A 16,244-nucleotide genomic window follows, 5' to 3' on the forward strand; every position below is an offset into this window, starting at 1 on the left:
CCCATATCCCTCTGTTATTCCCCAATTGTTATTATTCTAAATCTGCACTTACTATGACTATTGTTTATGTTCATGACCCTGCAAAATTCAAGTGTTCTGCTATTCACATGGATTTGATGTTTTTCACTTTTTGAGGAACTTTAGATTAAATGCGTCTGCGAAATGATTAAAGTGTGTTCATTGTGACGATTGGCTACTATAGTCTTCTGTAGACTGTAGCAGTGTTCTGTAGTCAGTGTTCAGTAGACTGTAGTTGTGTTCAATAAACAGTAGCAGTGTTCTGTAGACTGTAGCTATGTTCAGTACACAATGTGTTCACTAGACTGTGACAGTGTTCAGTAGACAATGTTCAGCAGACTTGCTGTTTTCAATATATAGTAGCAGTGTTCAGTGGACTGTAGCTGTGTTCAGTAGACTGTTGCTGTTTTCAATATATAGTAGCAGTGTTCAGTGGACCGTAGCTGTGTTCAGTAGATGGTAGCAGTGTTCAGTAGACAGCTCAGGTCCTGCTGAAGTGATAATGAAATGAGAATGAATGGTTCCTGTGTACATTAATGGTGTTCAGTAGACAGTTTTCAGTTGACTGTAGCAGTGTTCAGTAGACTGTAGCTGCCTTCGGTAGATAGTACTCGGTCGACTGTAGCTGTGTTCAGTAAGCAGTATTCAGTAGGTTAGCAGTGTTTATTAGACAGTATTCAGTTGACTGTAGCAGTGTTCAGTAGACTAGCTGTCTTTAGTAGATAGTACTCAGTCGACTGTAGCAGAGTTCTATAGACTGTAGCTGTGTTCAGTAGATGGTTGCAGTGTTCAGTAGACAGCTCAGGTCCTGCTGATAATGAAATGAGAATTAATGGTTCCTGTTTTCATGAATGGTGTTCAGTAGACAGTTTTCAGTCGACTGTAGGAGTGTTCAGGAGACAGTGTTTGGTTGACTGTAGTAGTGTTCAGTAGACTATAGCTGTCCTCAGTAGACTGTTGCAGTGTTTAGTAGACAGTATTCAGTTGACTGTAGATGTGTTCAGTAGATGGTGTTCAGTCAACTGTAGCAGTGTTCAGTAGACAGTGTTCAGTCGACTGTAGCATTGTTCAGTTGACTGCAGCTGTCTTTAGTCAATAATACTCTGTCAACTGTAGCTGTGTTCAGTAGGCAGTGTTCAGTCAACTGTAGCAGTGTTATATAGACTGTTGCTGTGCTCAGGAGATGGTAGCAGTGTTCAGTAGACAGCTCAGGCCCTGCTGAAGTGATAATGAAATGAGCATTAATGGTTCCTCAGAGCCAAAGAGAGTAATCCCGCTCTCTTTATGTACGAGTACATTATTACTCTTTAGCATTTTCATTCTGAGCATGGTATATAAAGGGCTTGGTCATTTGGGAGCGAATGGTGGCTCGCTGGGTTATTCCTCCTCTGGGTGAACAGCCACACACAGTAAATCTCTCGTGACAGCGCTTAGTCGCTCAGGCAGATGGTGAAAGCCCTGCTGTGTTTCCAAGCGCTTCTGATAGCCATCACCATGCATGGCGGTGTTTCCCCCCCCCACAGAGCTGAATATGTGTGCACTGATGATGACAGCCAATGGGTACGCAGATCCACGTGCCAGCGTGGCCACACCCATGCCCACGCCCAAGAGCTCCCTGGGAACAGACTCAGCCCACGCCTTTGTCGAGTCACGGCGAGGCAGCAACACGTCTATCGACCCCACCTTTGACCAGAAGTCCCTGGTGAGTGGATCTCTGGTTGGTTGCACATGAAGCTCTAGGTCAGCAACCCTGGTCCCAGAGAGCTGCAGGGTGTGCTGTTTTTTTTGTTTTCACCTTCAAATCAGCACCCAATTAAAAACCCAAGAAACAAAGTGAGGTGTATCAACTGTGTAATTAACTGCTTTAATTGATCAGTGAACGGCGGCTCTCCAGGACCAGGAGTGAGGATGTGTGTGTGTGTTACAGAGGTGATTTGTGTGTGTTACAGAGGTGATGTGTGTGTGTTACTGAGGTGATGTGATGTGTGTGTGTTACAGTTGAAATTGTACTTACCTCTAGGGTCTTTCAGCGAACTTATCCCTGGTTATGGGTATGCACTTTGTTGTACGTCGCTCTGGATAAGAGCGTCTGCCAAATGCCAATAATGTAATGTAATGTAATGTGATGTTTGTGTGTTACTGAGGTGATGTGTGTGTTACTGAGGTGATGTGTGTGATACTGAGGTGATGTGTGAGTGCTACAGAGGTGATGCCTGTGTTACTGAGGTGATGTGTGAGTGCTACAGAGGTGATGCCTGTGTTACTGAGGTGATGTGTGAGTGCTACAGAGGTATGTTTTATCCTCTAGTCCAGCCTGCGGAGCCCCCCCGGGGGGCCCTGGGGTGCGGGCAGTAACTGGGGCAGCCGGCGGTCCAGCTGGAACAGCCTGAGCCGTGGGCCGAGCCTGAAGCGGAAGGACCCGTCGGGGGAGCGTGAGTCCCTGCTGTCGGGCGAGGGCCAGGGCAGCTCGGAGGAGGACAGCTCAGACGGTGGGATGTCCAGTGTGGGGGACCGGGCCCGGTCCCCTGAACCCCCCGAACCCCCCGAGCCCCTGCAGGTCCCCATGTCGCGCCAAGACTGCAACGGCCGCACCCAGCACCACTCCACCCAGGACGACGTGAGCGACCACATCATCTCTAGTGTAGTGATCATCAACTCTGACCCTCAAATCAAAATAGCCAGTGTGAGCACTTAGCCCACTGTGCAAATAGCCAGTGTGAACACTTAGCCCAGAGTACAAATAGCCAGAGTGAACGCTTATTCTAGTATCAAAATAGCCAAAACACTTAGCCCAACACTTAACAGCTTGTGTGAACACAAGATAAACTAGCTCTGGGTTATGCTTCGCCTGGAGCCAAGGATAATCCAGGGGTTGCGACATTGCAGTGTGAAACCCCCCTCCCAAGCTTGTACAGAGACTAATTACAGTGCCGTAATGTATTCAGGGCAGCCAGTAAAGGAGTGGGTGGAAACAAACCTCACAGGTGTTGGGCAGTATCAGGCCTGCTCAGGGGAGCGGTATTTTGGGCTTGAAGGGCCGTAAAAAGGGGGCCGAAGGTGGTTCTGGGAGACAGCAGGGCTCAGTGGGGGGTGCTGGCGCAGGGAGCCATGGGAGTCTGATGCAGAGCTAGACATGCCATATGCTCAGGTGACTGTGAAATCGTTTCCTTTGGGCATGTTGTTTTTCGTTGTAACGTTTCCAGCTGAGCTGGTTAGGTTTTCATGGTCCTGTGTGTTTCCATTGGGCGGTGGGGGATGGGGGGAGTAGGGCTGAGCTCACCGTCTCTGTCCCACTTGCTTCCTCGCAGAGCTTCTGCTTGCGTATCCGGAAGTCGTTGGAGACCCATAAGCCCCAGTTCTGCCGTCAGCGTGAAGACTGGTCCCTGTACCTGTTCTCCCCACAGAACCAGTGAGTACTGCAGCCACACCTGATCCTGGCTTCAGGAGCTTTGGCCCAGAATGTCTGTTTCACTTTACAGAGAACAAAAACGCACAACAAAACAACTGCTGGGTCACATATAGGAACATAAAAAGTGTCTGTGGGTCCACGTGGTACAATAAATTGCCATTATTTGTTTTTTGAGTGTGCAAGTCTTTTCTTTTTTGTGCCTATCAAGTGTTTCCAGTCATTGGTCCCTTAGGAAAAACTCAATAAATAAAATAAACCTAAATTGAATTGGTCCTGGGAAGATCTTTACCTGAATAGTTGCTGTAACCCTCTCCCACTCTGGCCCTTCTCTCCTCTCCCAGGTTTCGTGTCGCCTTCCAGAGGGTCATCGCACACAAGATGTTTGATCACATCGTGCTGGTGTTTATCTTCCTGAACTGCACCACCATTGCACTGGAGAGGCCCAACATCCTCAGCACGGTACTCATGGTGTCTCAGTGTGTCTCAGTATATCTCAGTATATCTCAGTGTGTCTCAGTATATCTCAGTGTGTCTCAGTCTATCTCAGTGTGTCTCAGTGTGGCTCAGTGTGTCTGTGTGGCTCATTGTGTCTCAGTGTGTCTCAGTATATCTCAGTGTGTCCCAGTGTGGCTCATTGTGTCTCAGTGTGTCTCAGTATATCTCAGTGTGTCTCATTGTGGCTCAGTGTGTCTCAGTGTGGCTCAGTGTTTCTCAGTGTGGCTCAGTGTGGCTCAGTGTGTCTCAGTGTGTCTCAATGTGTCTCAGTGTATCTCAGTGTGTCTCAGTGTGTCTCAGTATATCTCAGTGTGTCTCAGTCTGTCTCAGTTTATCTCAGTGTGTCTAAGTATATCTCATTGTGTCTCAGTGTGGCTCAGTGAGTCTCAGTTTGGTTCAGTGTGTCTCAGTGTGTCTCAGTGTATCTCCGTGTGTCCCAGTGTGGCTTAGTGTATCTCAGTGTGTCTCAGTGTGGCTCAGTGTGGCTCAGTGTGTCTCAGTGTATCTCAGTGTGTCTCAGTGTGTCTCAGTGTGTCTCAGTGTGTCTCAGTGTGGCTCAGTGTATCTCAGTGTGTCTCAGTGTGGCTCAGTGTGTCTCAGTGTATCTCAGTGTGTCTCAGTGTGGCTTAGTGTATCTCAGTGTGTCTCAGTGTGGCTCAGTGTGGCTCAGTGTGTCTCAGTGTATCTCAGTGTGTCTCAGTGTATCTCAGTGTATCTCAGTGTGTCTCAGTGTGGCTCAGTGTGTCTCAGTGTGGCTCAGTGTATCTCAGTGTATCTCAGTGTGTCTCAGTGTGTCTCAGTGTGTCTCAGTGTGTCTCAGTGTGGCTCAGTGTATCTCAGTGTGTCTCAGTGTGGCTCAGTATGTCTCAGTATGTCTCAGTATATCGCAGTGTGGCTCAGTGTGTCTCAGTGTGTCTCAGTGTGTCCCAGTGTGTCCCAGTGTGGCTCATTGTGTCTCAGTGTGGCTCAGTGTGTCTCAGTGTGTCTCAGTGTTTCTCAGTGTGTCCCAGTGTGGCTCATTGTGTCTCAGTGTTTCTCAGTATATCTCAGTGTGTCTCATTGTGGCTCAGTGTGTCTCAGTGTGGCTCAGTGTGGCTCAGTGTGGCTCAGTGTGTCTGTGTGTCTCAATGTGTCTCAATGTGTCTCAGTGTATCTCAGTGTGTCTCAGTATATCTCAGTGTGTCTCAGTCTGTCTCAGTTTATCTCAGTGTGTCTAAGTATATCTCATTGTGTCTCAGTGTGGCTCAGTGAGTCTCAGTTTGGTTCAGTGTGTCTCAGTGTGTCTCCGTGTGTCCCAGTGTGGCTTAGTGTATCTCAGTGTGGCTCAGTGTGTCTCAGTGTGGCTCAGTGTGTCTCAGTGTGTCTCAGTGTGGCTCAGTGTATCTCAGTGTGTCTCAGTGTGTATCAGTGTGGCTCAGTGTGTCTCAGTGTGGCTCAGTGTGTCTCAGTGTATCTTAGTGTGGCTCAGTATATCTCAGTGTGTCTCAGTGTGTATCAGTGTATCTCAGTGTGTCTCCATATATCTCAGTGTGTCTCAGTGTGTCTCAGTGTTTCTCAGTGTGTCTCAGTGTGGCTCAGTATATCTCAGTGTGTCTCAGTATATCTCAGTGTGTCTCAGTGTGTATCAGTGTATCTCAGTGTGTCTCCATATATCTCAGTATATCTCAGTGTGTCTCAGTATATCTCAGTGTGTCTCAGTGTGGCTCAGTGTGTCTCAGTGTGGCTCAGTGTGTCTCAGTGTGGCTCAGTATATCTCAGTGTGTCTCAGTATGTCTCAGTGTGTCTCTGTGTATCTCAGTGTATCTCAGTGTGTCTCAGTGTATCTCAGTGTATCTCAGTGTGGCTCAGTGTGGCTCATTACACCTGAATAAAGTGCTCAGTGAGTGTATATTATATATTCTCCTGGAACATTCTCTGTCCAAGTATAAGCTTTGATGACAGTTCTTCCATGCAGATTTCATTCTTTTTTCTTTCTTTTTCAGGAGCGTGCATTTCTCACCATGTCAAACTACATCTTCACTGTGATCTTTGTAGCAGAGATGATTATGAAGGTAAAATAGTTTTTTTATCATTGGAGTTTGTGTGTGTCTCAGGAAATGCCGGGAAAATCTGGGGATGTCTCCCTTTCTGTAATGCATAAGTATTTCTGCTTCTGAGGTCAACACTAGAGGTCACACAGGAAATAAATCACTGTCTGAAAGGAATCCACATTGGTGTTCCATGATAAATACTGCATATATTTCCCTGTGAAGTAGAGTTTATTTTACTGCTTGGGTTATGATATAATAAAGCAGAATAGAGATATACAGTTTATAATCAAACACTTGATATAGCAAATTGAATAGCTTTTAAGATTCGCTGCATTTTTTAAATTTATGTAAATATCAGAGTCCCAAAGCAAGGACAAAATGAAGAGGAGAGGGGAAGTGTCATGCTTTGAGTCGCGGGACCCTCTGAACTGGGCACCCTGTTTCCCTGGGCAGGTGGTGGCGCACGGATTCTTTTCAGGGACGGACAGCTACTTGCAGAGTGGCTGGAACATCCTGGATGGTGTGCTGGTCTTCGTCTCCCTGGTGGACATCCTGGTGTCCGTGGCATCAGACGGCGGGAACCGGATTTTGGGAATTTTGCGGGTTCTGCGTTTGCTCAGGTGAGCACAAGGGGGCGCTGTTCTCCATTGACTCTGTTTTAACCTGGAGGAAATTAACAGGAGCATTCTCTGTGAAAATTCTGAGCTGCCAGGATATGGCTACACAATGTTTACAGTGGTTTCCTTAATGAGTTGGACCATAGCCTGGCTTCCGTTAGCAGTGGCTGTCCTGCAAGTGTATCTGTGTGTTACTCGTTGGTGACATTGGCTCAGGCAGTAAGAGCAGTCGTCTGGCAGTTGGAGGATTGCCGGTTCGATTCCCACCCAGGGCGTGTCAAAGTGTCCCTTAGCAAGACACCTAACCCCCAAATGCTCCTGACAAGCTGATTGGTGCCTTGCATGGCAGCCAATTGCCGTTGTGTGTGAATGGGTCACTGAGGAACCAATTGTGCAGCGCTTTATAGGTGCTATATAAATGCCAACCATTTTCCCTTTACTCAGAGCTGGGAACTGGTTAAACTGCATAAAACTTCAGTGACTGAGAAACATTTCCCAAAATGTTTTGTTTTGTGTGCATGTGTGCTTGTGTGTGTTGTGTTTGTGCGCATGTGTGTGTTGTGTGTGTATGCTGTGTGTGTGTGCGTGTGTGTGTGCGTGTGTGTGTGTGCGTGTGTGTGTGCATGCACTTATGTGTGTATGCTTGTGTGTGTGTTTTGTGCATGCATGTGTGTGTTTTTGTGTGTGTGTGTGCGTGCTTGTTTGTGTATTGTGTGTACGTGCATGTGTTTGTGTGTGTGCGTGTTGTGTGTGCGGGTTGTATGCGCTTGTTGTGTGTGTGTGTTGTGTGTGCGCGTGTGTGTGTGTTGTGCGTGTGTGCGTGTGAGCGTGTGTGCGTCTGTGTGTGTGAGTGTGTATGTGTATGTGTGTGTATGTGTGCATGTGCGTGTGCATGTGCGCTCGCGTGCATGTGAGTGTGCGTGTGTGCGTGCGTGTGTTGTGTGTGTGTGTGTATGTGTGTGTGTGACCTCAGGGTGATCAGTCGAGCTCCTGGCCTGAAGCTTGTGGTGGAGACACTGATCACATCGCTGCGACCGATCAGCAACATTGTGCTCATCTGCTGTGCGTTCTTCATCATCTTCGGCATCCTGGGGGTGCAGGTGAGAATCTGCGAACACTAACCTCCCATAGGTCATACCCCTCACCTTCCATAGGTCATACCCCACACTTCCCATAGTCATACCCCTCACCTACCATAGTCATACCCCTCACCTTCCATAGGTCATACCACTCACCTCCCATAGTCATACCCCTCACCTCCTATAGGTCACAACCCCCCTGCATCCTAGAGGACACACCCATGATCCCTTCATTGCTTTCCCTCTGCCCCCCACCCCCACCCCTAGACTGGCGTGAATAAAAAACAAATAAAAATAATTCATAATGAGAAACAAACAAAAGATGAGAGCCAGAGACCGGAAGATCCTGCATGCAGGGACCACTGCAGACTGTGCTGTCGATCTAGATTAATTGGCAAGCAGAGGGGGGATGATGGCATCTCATGTCTGAATGCCTCTGAATTTAGACACATTTGTGTGTAATATAGGTCAGCTGCATCACCACAGCAGTGGGATTTGCTTTCCCCCTATTTTTCCTAAAAAGATTCAGCTGTGCTTACAGTCTGATGCTTCTCAATGTCATCATTTGTTCCCTCCTTTGGCACAAACAGCTCTGAATCATCATACGGGCATAGCCGACTCCGCCCTGTTGGAAAAAGGCTTCCTGATCCCCTCCCTCCTCGTTCCCCGCGGTGAACACGCCTCGTTGCTGGACTCGCGGGGGTTCAGGGCTCAGATGAGGCAGGGTTCAAGAGGCGGGAGGCCGTGTTTACACCGCCTGCCACACATCCATCATTACAGCAGGAGTGCAGAGAGAACAGAATCAGGTCACAGAGCATAATGAGGGCTCCGCGCATTTGAGATTACGCTCACATTTCAGATTCTGCTCACATTAGAGATTACGCTCACATTAGAGATTGTGCTCGCATTAGAGATTACACTCACATTAGTGATTCTGCTCACATTAGAGATTCTGCTCACATTACAGATTCTGCTCGCCTTAGTGATTCTGCTCACATTAGTGATTTTGCTCACAGGAGAGATTCTGCTCACATTAAAGATTCCACTCACATCAGAGATTACGCTCACATTAGAGATTATGCTCTCATTAGATGGCACTGGAAGCTGCCCTGCCCTCAGTGGACTTACCGAAGGGGAAAACTTAGAGATTCATCAGGAATCATGGGAGACTGAATTACATTACATTACATTACATTACATTAATGGCATTTGGCAGACGCTCTTATCCAGAGCGACGTACAGTTGATTAGACTAAGCAGGAGACAATCCTCCCCTGGAGCAATGCAGGGTTAAGGGCCTTGCTTAAGGGCCCAACAGCTGTGCGGATCTTATTGTGGATACACCGGGATTAGAACCACCGACCTTGTGTGTCCCAGTCATGTACCTTAACCACTACGCTACAGGCCACCCTTTAAAACCTGGAACAGGGAGACCCCCCCCCCTTTTGATTTATACTGCATACAGCAGTGTTCTGTTCGGAACACCTTTTTAAAACCGTTATTGACTGCTGTAGTATATTTTGTGCCCGACTTTAAAGAAAGATAATTGAGAATATAAGCAAAGTTGTTGTTTTTTTTAATTGCGTCTGGTAGATTGTCTCTTGAGACCTAATTGTTGTGTGGAATGTAGCTGTTCAAGGGGAAGTTTTATCACTGTGAGGGACCAGACATGAGGAACGTCACCAACAGGTCCGACTGCGAGCTATCAACTAAGAATCGCTGGATCAGACGGAAGTTCAACTTTGACAACCTTGGACAGGTGAGATGGATTACTATTTATCATAAATAGTGAGTGGAAGTTCAGCGGATGGAAACTCCTTGATGAGAGAGGTCAATGGTGAACTGGTTCGTCCTGACAGAAAGGCTATGGTAACTCAGATGACCACTCTGTACAATTGTGGTGAGCAGAAAAGCATCTTAGAATGCGCAACGCATCAAACCTTGAGACGGATGGGCTACAACAGCAGGAGACCATGTCGGGTTCCACTTCTGTCAGCCAAGAACATAAGGCTGAGGCTGCAGTGGGCACAGGCTCACTAAAACTGGACTGTTGAAGACTTAGCCTGGTCTGATGAACGGTAGGGTCTAAAATGAAGTGCAAAGGTGTAGGGAATGTTTTCTTGGCACACTTTTCTGCCGTTAATACCAATCAATCATTGCTTGGAATGTCACAGCCTATTTGAGTGTTGTTGCTGACCATGTGCATCCCTTCATGGCCACAATGTACCCATTTTCTAAGGGCTACTTCCAGCATGATAATGCTCCATTTCACAAAGCAAAAGTTGTGTCAAGCTGGTTTCATGAACATGAAAGTGGCCTTCCCAGTCACCAGATCTGAATCCAGTAGAACACCTTTGGGATATGGTAGAACGGGAGTTCACAGCATGAATGTGTAGCTGACAAATCTGCAGAAACTGCGGGATGTAATCATGTCAACATTGAACAGAATCTCAAAGGAATGTTTTCAGCATCTTGTGGAATCCATGCCACAAAGAATTGAGGGAGTAAAGGGAGTATTAGTACAATATAGTATAGTATAATACTGAGCACTTAATAAAGTGCCCGGTGAGTGTATATTTACCTAAAAGATACTTTAAATATGAAATTACAACTTTAGTATTGTGTAGGGTTTGTGTGCGTGGTGTGTGTGGTGTTTGTGTGAGGTGTGTGTGATGTTTCTGTGTGTGTGGGGCTTGTGTGTGCAGTCGGTGTGTGGTGTTTGTGTGAGGTCTGTGTGGTTTTTGTGTTTATGGGGCTTGTGTGTGGGGTGTGTGTGGGGATTGTGTGTGTGTGGGGGATTTGGCTTTTGGTTCTAACACTCGTTCTGTGGCTCTTTCTCAGGCCCTCGTGACACTGTTCGTCCTCTCAACATTGGATGCGTGGGTGGACGTCATGTATGACGGGCTGGACGCCGTAGCAGTGGACGTGCAGGTGTGGTGTTGTCATGGTGACAGGCAGAACGATGGAACTGAATCTGCCGGCTTTCATCAACAGCTCGCAACGTCCAGGAACTGAGCTGGCCAAATTTCACTGATTTAACTAGAGCTAACAGAGGCAGAGTCACACCTTTCATGAAGACACGCTCACATGGCTGTGTTGCTGTATCAGTACTGTTTCAGTGCTGTGTCTGTGCTGTGTCTGTCTTGACTGCTTTAATCATCCCTTTTTCTATTTTGTCTCTTCTTTCCTTTCCCTCTCTCCCTCCCACCCTCCCTCATCTCTCCCTCCCTCTCTCCTCCCAGCCAAGGCGGAACCATAACCCCTGGATGCTACTGTACTTCATCTCCTTCCTGCTCATCGTCAGCTTCTTTGTGCTAAACTTGTCTGTGGGTGTGGTGATGGTGAACTTCCACAAGTGCCGGCAGCACCAGGAGGAGGAGGAGGCGCGGCTGCGGGAGGAGAAGAGGCTGAAAAGGCTGGAGAAAAGGCGCAGGAGTAAGTGAGAGCCCGCGCCCGGTCGGTAGTCTGTCTTTCTGTGTCCTGCCTGCTGCCACAGCCTGAACGAGAGAGAGAGAGAGAGAGAGAGAGAGAGAGAGAGAGAGCGCGCACGAGAGAGAGAGAGAGAGAGAGGGAAGGAGGGAGAGAGGGAGAGAGAGAGAGGTAGGGACAGAGAGAGAGAGGTAGGGAGAGAGGTAGGGAGGGAGAGAGAAAGAGGGAGGGAGGGAGAGAGGTAGGGAAGGAGTGAGGTAGAGAGGGACAGAGAGGTAGAGAGAGGGAGCAAGAGAGGGGGAGCGAGATAGAGGGGGTGGGAGAAAGAGAGAGGGAGGGAGAGAGGTAGGGAAGGAGTGAGGGAGAGAGGGACAGAGAGGCAGAGAGAGGGAGTGAGAGAGGAGGAGCAAGATAGAGGGGGTGGGAGAGAGAGAGAGAGAGAGAGGGAGGGAGAAAGTGAAGGGAACAGGGACCCCCACACCAGAGAGTGACCGAGTTCCAGCGCATGTCCCGCATGCATCCCCTAAAAACCCCACATGAAAAAGTATCACCCTAGGTCCTTCACAGGGCTGAGAACTGCTGCTCTGCCTTCCTCCCTTTACCTGGGAGTCAGGTGTGATGATCAGTAGCACAGTTTGAGTGTTCTGTGTGATATTACAAAAGTGACCGTTTCCCCATATTGTCCTGGAATTGTGTTACTTGATAACATTCGTGTCCCTCTTGGTTTCTTTTTTTCTGCAGTGCAGCAGTTATATTAGAAAGAGGGATGGCATTTCAGGAAGAGATTAAAATTAGACTGTGCAACGTTTTCTCAGATCCTGGTGCCATCTATATTCGGTGCCATCGGCGGTATTCATATAGCATAGCTGCATTTCAAATAGTTCTATTGGAAGAAAATCTGTGAACAAAAGGCATGTCTATGTAGAATTCTACAACCTTTGCTTTGTTTGACCCAATAATTCTGTATTTTGAAACCAATTACAAACGGGGAATGGGGAATCTGTAATGAAATATGGGAAAATGTTACTTACAAAGTGTAATAAATGCATGTTTAGATATACAGTGAGGTCTGTATTTTGACAGTGGTACAATTTCTGTTCTTTTGGCTCTCTACATTGGATTTGAAATGAAAATGAAAATCCTAGAATCAAGATTCAATATTGAAAGCTTTCTTATATCTGCACTAAGGCAGCGATAGAATAAACCTGTCTAATCAGAAACAGCTGAGAAGCCAACTGTCCAATTACTTTTGGTCTTCTAAAATGGTGGCATCTGCGACTAGAATTAGACAGAAGTCTAGCAGCAGAATTTTGGACTAGTTGTGAGGTACTTACGGACCTCAGTGTATGTGGGAAATCTGAGAAAGCTAAATATACACTCACCGAGCACTTTGTTATCACTGCATTGAAAGTCAATGGATACTCTTAATGTATTAATGGTATGTCTACACTTAATTGACAAGGTGAAAAGATAAAATATTTTCCTAGTTCTGGCTAAATATGGTAATATTCTCCAATGTTAGCCCTTTTTGTATCAGTGTCATAGACAGCATGTGCTATCCTTATAATTGGCCACTTTGTTCTCACACTTATTCAGTATGTTATTTGTCCATGCTCCCATACATGTAATAGGTGTTTAAGTCCATGTTGTAGCATTATAAATAGATTGTCCTTTTACCAAGTTTTCTATCATAGATGGTAACCTATTAGGTTGTGCTGAGCTGAGTGTGTGATTATTGCAAAATGAAAAACGGCAAACTAGTAATTGCACTGAAATTCAGAATCATTGTTGGGTGTGCTTTGGCGCAGGGAAAAATGATTAAGAAGTATCTCCTATCTCAGTGATCAGTTGGTCTGTGTACCAACAATTACTCTGCAATGACTGGTTATTCATATTCTCATATTGCATGTACTAACGGATCACAAGCATGAAAACTATGCATGAAATTAAGTCCCAAGATCAATCTAACCATAGTGTGATTCTTCCGTACATTTGAGCAGCTAAATACGTCTCTTGTCTCTTACTAATTTGGCAGTTCAGAGAACTGAGAAAAAAGTTGTTCAGAGAAATTTGAATTTGCGACCAATAATAACTTTCCATTGCTCATTTTAGTGTGGTCCACATGCTCATCAGCAGATATAGATAGATGGTTGTTAACATAGTGCTTAAATTGTGCTCCTATGTTGACCAGATTAATTTAATCTCACCCTTAGTATGGATATTCAATATTTATGTTCTCACACTGCAATTTGGAATAAGGCACCCTACGGTCACTCAGCAGGAAATATGGAAATTATGGAAATGTATCAGAATTAATTTCCAGTAAATAATGCATAGTCTAGCTTTGCTTAGATGTCCATGTTTCATAATGTTAAAGTAACTATGACGACCTGATGGTAAATGGACTCTCATTCACCGGTACACACACCAACTGCGATAGGCTAACAAGAACTTGTCATTCTTTCAAAAGAACAGATGTCCATTTGATCTCGCTGCATTCAAAAGTTATGCCAATGTTCAATAGCGGCACAGTAATTATCGCCCTCAATGTATTTTACATCATAATTTTACAAGATTTAAATCTCTCCCTCTCCCCTTCTGCTCTACCTATTTCTCTCTCCCTCTCTCCTTCCCCTTTCTTTCTCTATCTCTCCCCCTCCCTCCCTCCCTCCCTCTCTTCACGCCATTTTGTGATGCGTTTATGTCCGGCAGAAGCCCAGCAGCGGCCGTACTATGCCGGCTACTCCCCCGTCCGTCTCTATATCCACACACTGTGCACCAACCACTACCTGGACCTCTTCATCACCTTCATCATCGCCATCAACGTGGTCACCATGTCCATGGAGCACTACAACCAGCCCCCGGTGAGTCCTCCTCACAGGGCGTGCGACGCGTGTCTGCTGAGGCATCTGGAGCTTCTGCCTTTCTGCACAGCAACATCCAGACCTTTGAATTATAAGCTTCTAACAGACATTTTTGGCGAAAATGCGTTGGTGTCATAAATATGTTGTTTATTGGGCGCTAAATGTATGTGTGAAATTTCACACAAAAATGACGTTGGACCCTGATATTTGATGGAACCTTATAATTCCTAGGTCACTACATGCTCTGTGTCAAATGAACTTTTTTCCCGACTGGACTCAATTGCCCAAGAGTCCACAGTTTCTCATGCAGTCTGTGTAGCTCTATCTGTATTTTCTGTAGTGTGGTGGAATTGATTTGTACTGTTTATAATTGTTGTTATACTTGGTTTATTTGATTTGCCCGTCACTCTTTCCTGCTGACTGTAATCGTATCTGTCTAGGTAATTTTTTTAAAATTCCGTTTATTCCCACATGAGGAAGTGTCTCATAACAGCTGATTGATAGATTTTTCTCTCTGCAGTACCTTGAAGAGGTTCTGAAATACTGCAACTATGGCTTCACCATCACCTTCATCCTTGAAGCTCTGCTCAAGCTGGTTGCTTTTGGCTTCACCAGATTCTTGAAAGACAGGTAAGTCGACTTAAAGTCACATGCAGAGAGTTGTGCCTCAGGGTGGTTCGGTAGTGCTGCGTGTTCTCTCACTGAGCACTTTATTACTTTATTTCATACACTCATTAGCCAATTGTGTAACACCAGTGCAATGCATACCATCATGTAGATACGGGTAAGGAGCTTCAGTTAATGTTCAAAACATCAACCATCAGAATGGGGAAAAAATGTGATCTCAGTGATTTCAACCATGGCATGATTGTTGGTGCCAGACAGGGTGATTTGAGTACCTCAGAACCTGCTGATCTCCCGGGATTTGCAAAGAATGGTGCAAAAAAAAAAAAAAAAACTGTGAGCAGCAGTTCTGCAGACAGAAACACCTTGTTAATGAGACATCAGAGGAGAATGGCCAGACTGGTCAAAGCTGACAGGAAGTTGACAGTAACGCAAATAACCACAAATTACAGCAGTGGTATGCGGAAGAGCATCTCTGAACACACAACGCATCATAACTCTAAGTGGACAGGCTACAGCAGTAGAAGTCTCGCTGAGTGTATGTTATTCCAAGGAGGACTTTGTATCCAGCCATTACTCATGGAAATGAATTGAATGATATTGCTATGTTGATGACTGAAACCTGTCAAGGGAGGGCTCTTGTTTCCCATGAGACCAGTGGTCAGCTGTATTGTTTGTAGTACTGAAATATGTCCTGGTCAGGATTTAACCATTTTGGATCACACCGTTTCAGGATGCAGCAGTTTTACCCACGACTAAAACGCTCTCATCCCCCCCCCCCCCCCTCGTGATCACCTGATCTTTCTCCATCCAGCTTGCACTTGCTCTTTCTTTCAACTCGTGCAGCGTCAACAAAACGCAAGGAAATGTGCCGACATCCACAGAGCCCAATGGGGCCCTGTCGCTCTCAATGTGCAGAAATAAACATTACCTCCTCTCCTGGCCTGAGGGAGGCGCTGCTGTCATTACAGGAAGTTTGAAGATGGCTGTATGGCATATGCAGTAGTTTGTTAGGGTTCCCCAGTGGTCACATTAGCCTGGCCCTTATTATGACCCTGTAGTGAAAGCTTTGTTATCATTATGTGCTGTAACACATCACCGGCCTTCATTAGGATTTGCTTATTCCCAAAGAGGAAGTGATTGCTGTTCCACGGATCACAGTTCCAGTTTAGATCTAATGGGTCTGGAGTATATATTAGATCTAATGGGTTCTCATTTAACAACAACAGCAACACATTTAAATGGCACTTTGTTTTGGCAAAGTGTTTTTCTAAGTCTGTATTTATTTCACACAGTATAAAAAGATGCTTTAGTGCTCAGCATTATAACAAGCGTTTTCCCACGGCACCATTTATACCGTCTTTTACTGTAAATGAGCAGAGAAAGAGTTGATAATCATACGTTATCGACAATTAGCTAATAAACTTGAGGCTCCATCTGGGAGTAATGACACATACAAACCTTCAGAATGGAAAAGGAACAAACGAACCCCAGGCCAACGACCTGATCCCATCCTTGCTATTGGTATTGAAAAAGAGGAGAAAGCTTGGACAATAAACTGACACATACAGTTTTGTTTTGCCCTGGTATAAATAATATATTCTTTTTACTTTAACCGTATGTGATATGTTCATTGCTGTTTGGGGCACTGAAATTGAGCTGAAACTGAAATGTATTAAT

The 16,244-nt window shown here is 45.9% G+C and overlaps 1 protein-coding gene across 1 annotated transcript in view; it reads left to right on the top strand.

Moving 5' to 3' along the window:
* Positions 1 to 16,244, top strand: part of LOC133114038 (voltage-dependent T-type calcium channel subunit alpha-1H-like) — a 57,511-nt gene that overhangs the window by 34,676 nt on the left and 6,591 nt on the right. The window contains 12 exon segments of the mRNA XM_061223234.1: positions 1,542 to 1,720; positions 2,327 to 2,701; positions 3,327 to 3,427; positions 3,769 to 3,886; positions 5,905 to 5,973; positions 6,406 to 6,580; positions 7,533 to 7,669; positions 9,278 to 9,406; positions 10,489 to 10,578; positions 10,890 to 11,082; positions 13,789 to 13,940; positions 14,461 to 14,570. Coding sequence (XP_061079218.1) covers positions 1,542 to 1,720; positions 2,327 to 2,701; positions 3,327 to 3,427; positions 3,769 to 3,886; positions 5,905 to 5,973; positions 6,406 to 6,580; positions 7,533 to 7,669; positions 9,278 to 9,406; positions 10,489 to 10,578; positions 10,890 to 11,082; positions 13,789 to 13,940; positions 14,461 to 14,570 — 1,828 coding nt within the window.

The sequence above is a fragment of the Conger conger genome, chromosome 16, assembly GCF_963514075.1.
Source record: "Conger conger chromosome 16, fConCon1.1, whole genome shotgun sequence".
In the NCBI taxonomy this organism is placed as follows: Eukaryota; Metazoa; Chordata; class Actinopteri; order Anguilliformes; family Congridae; genus Conger; species Conger conger.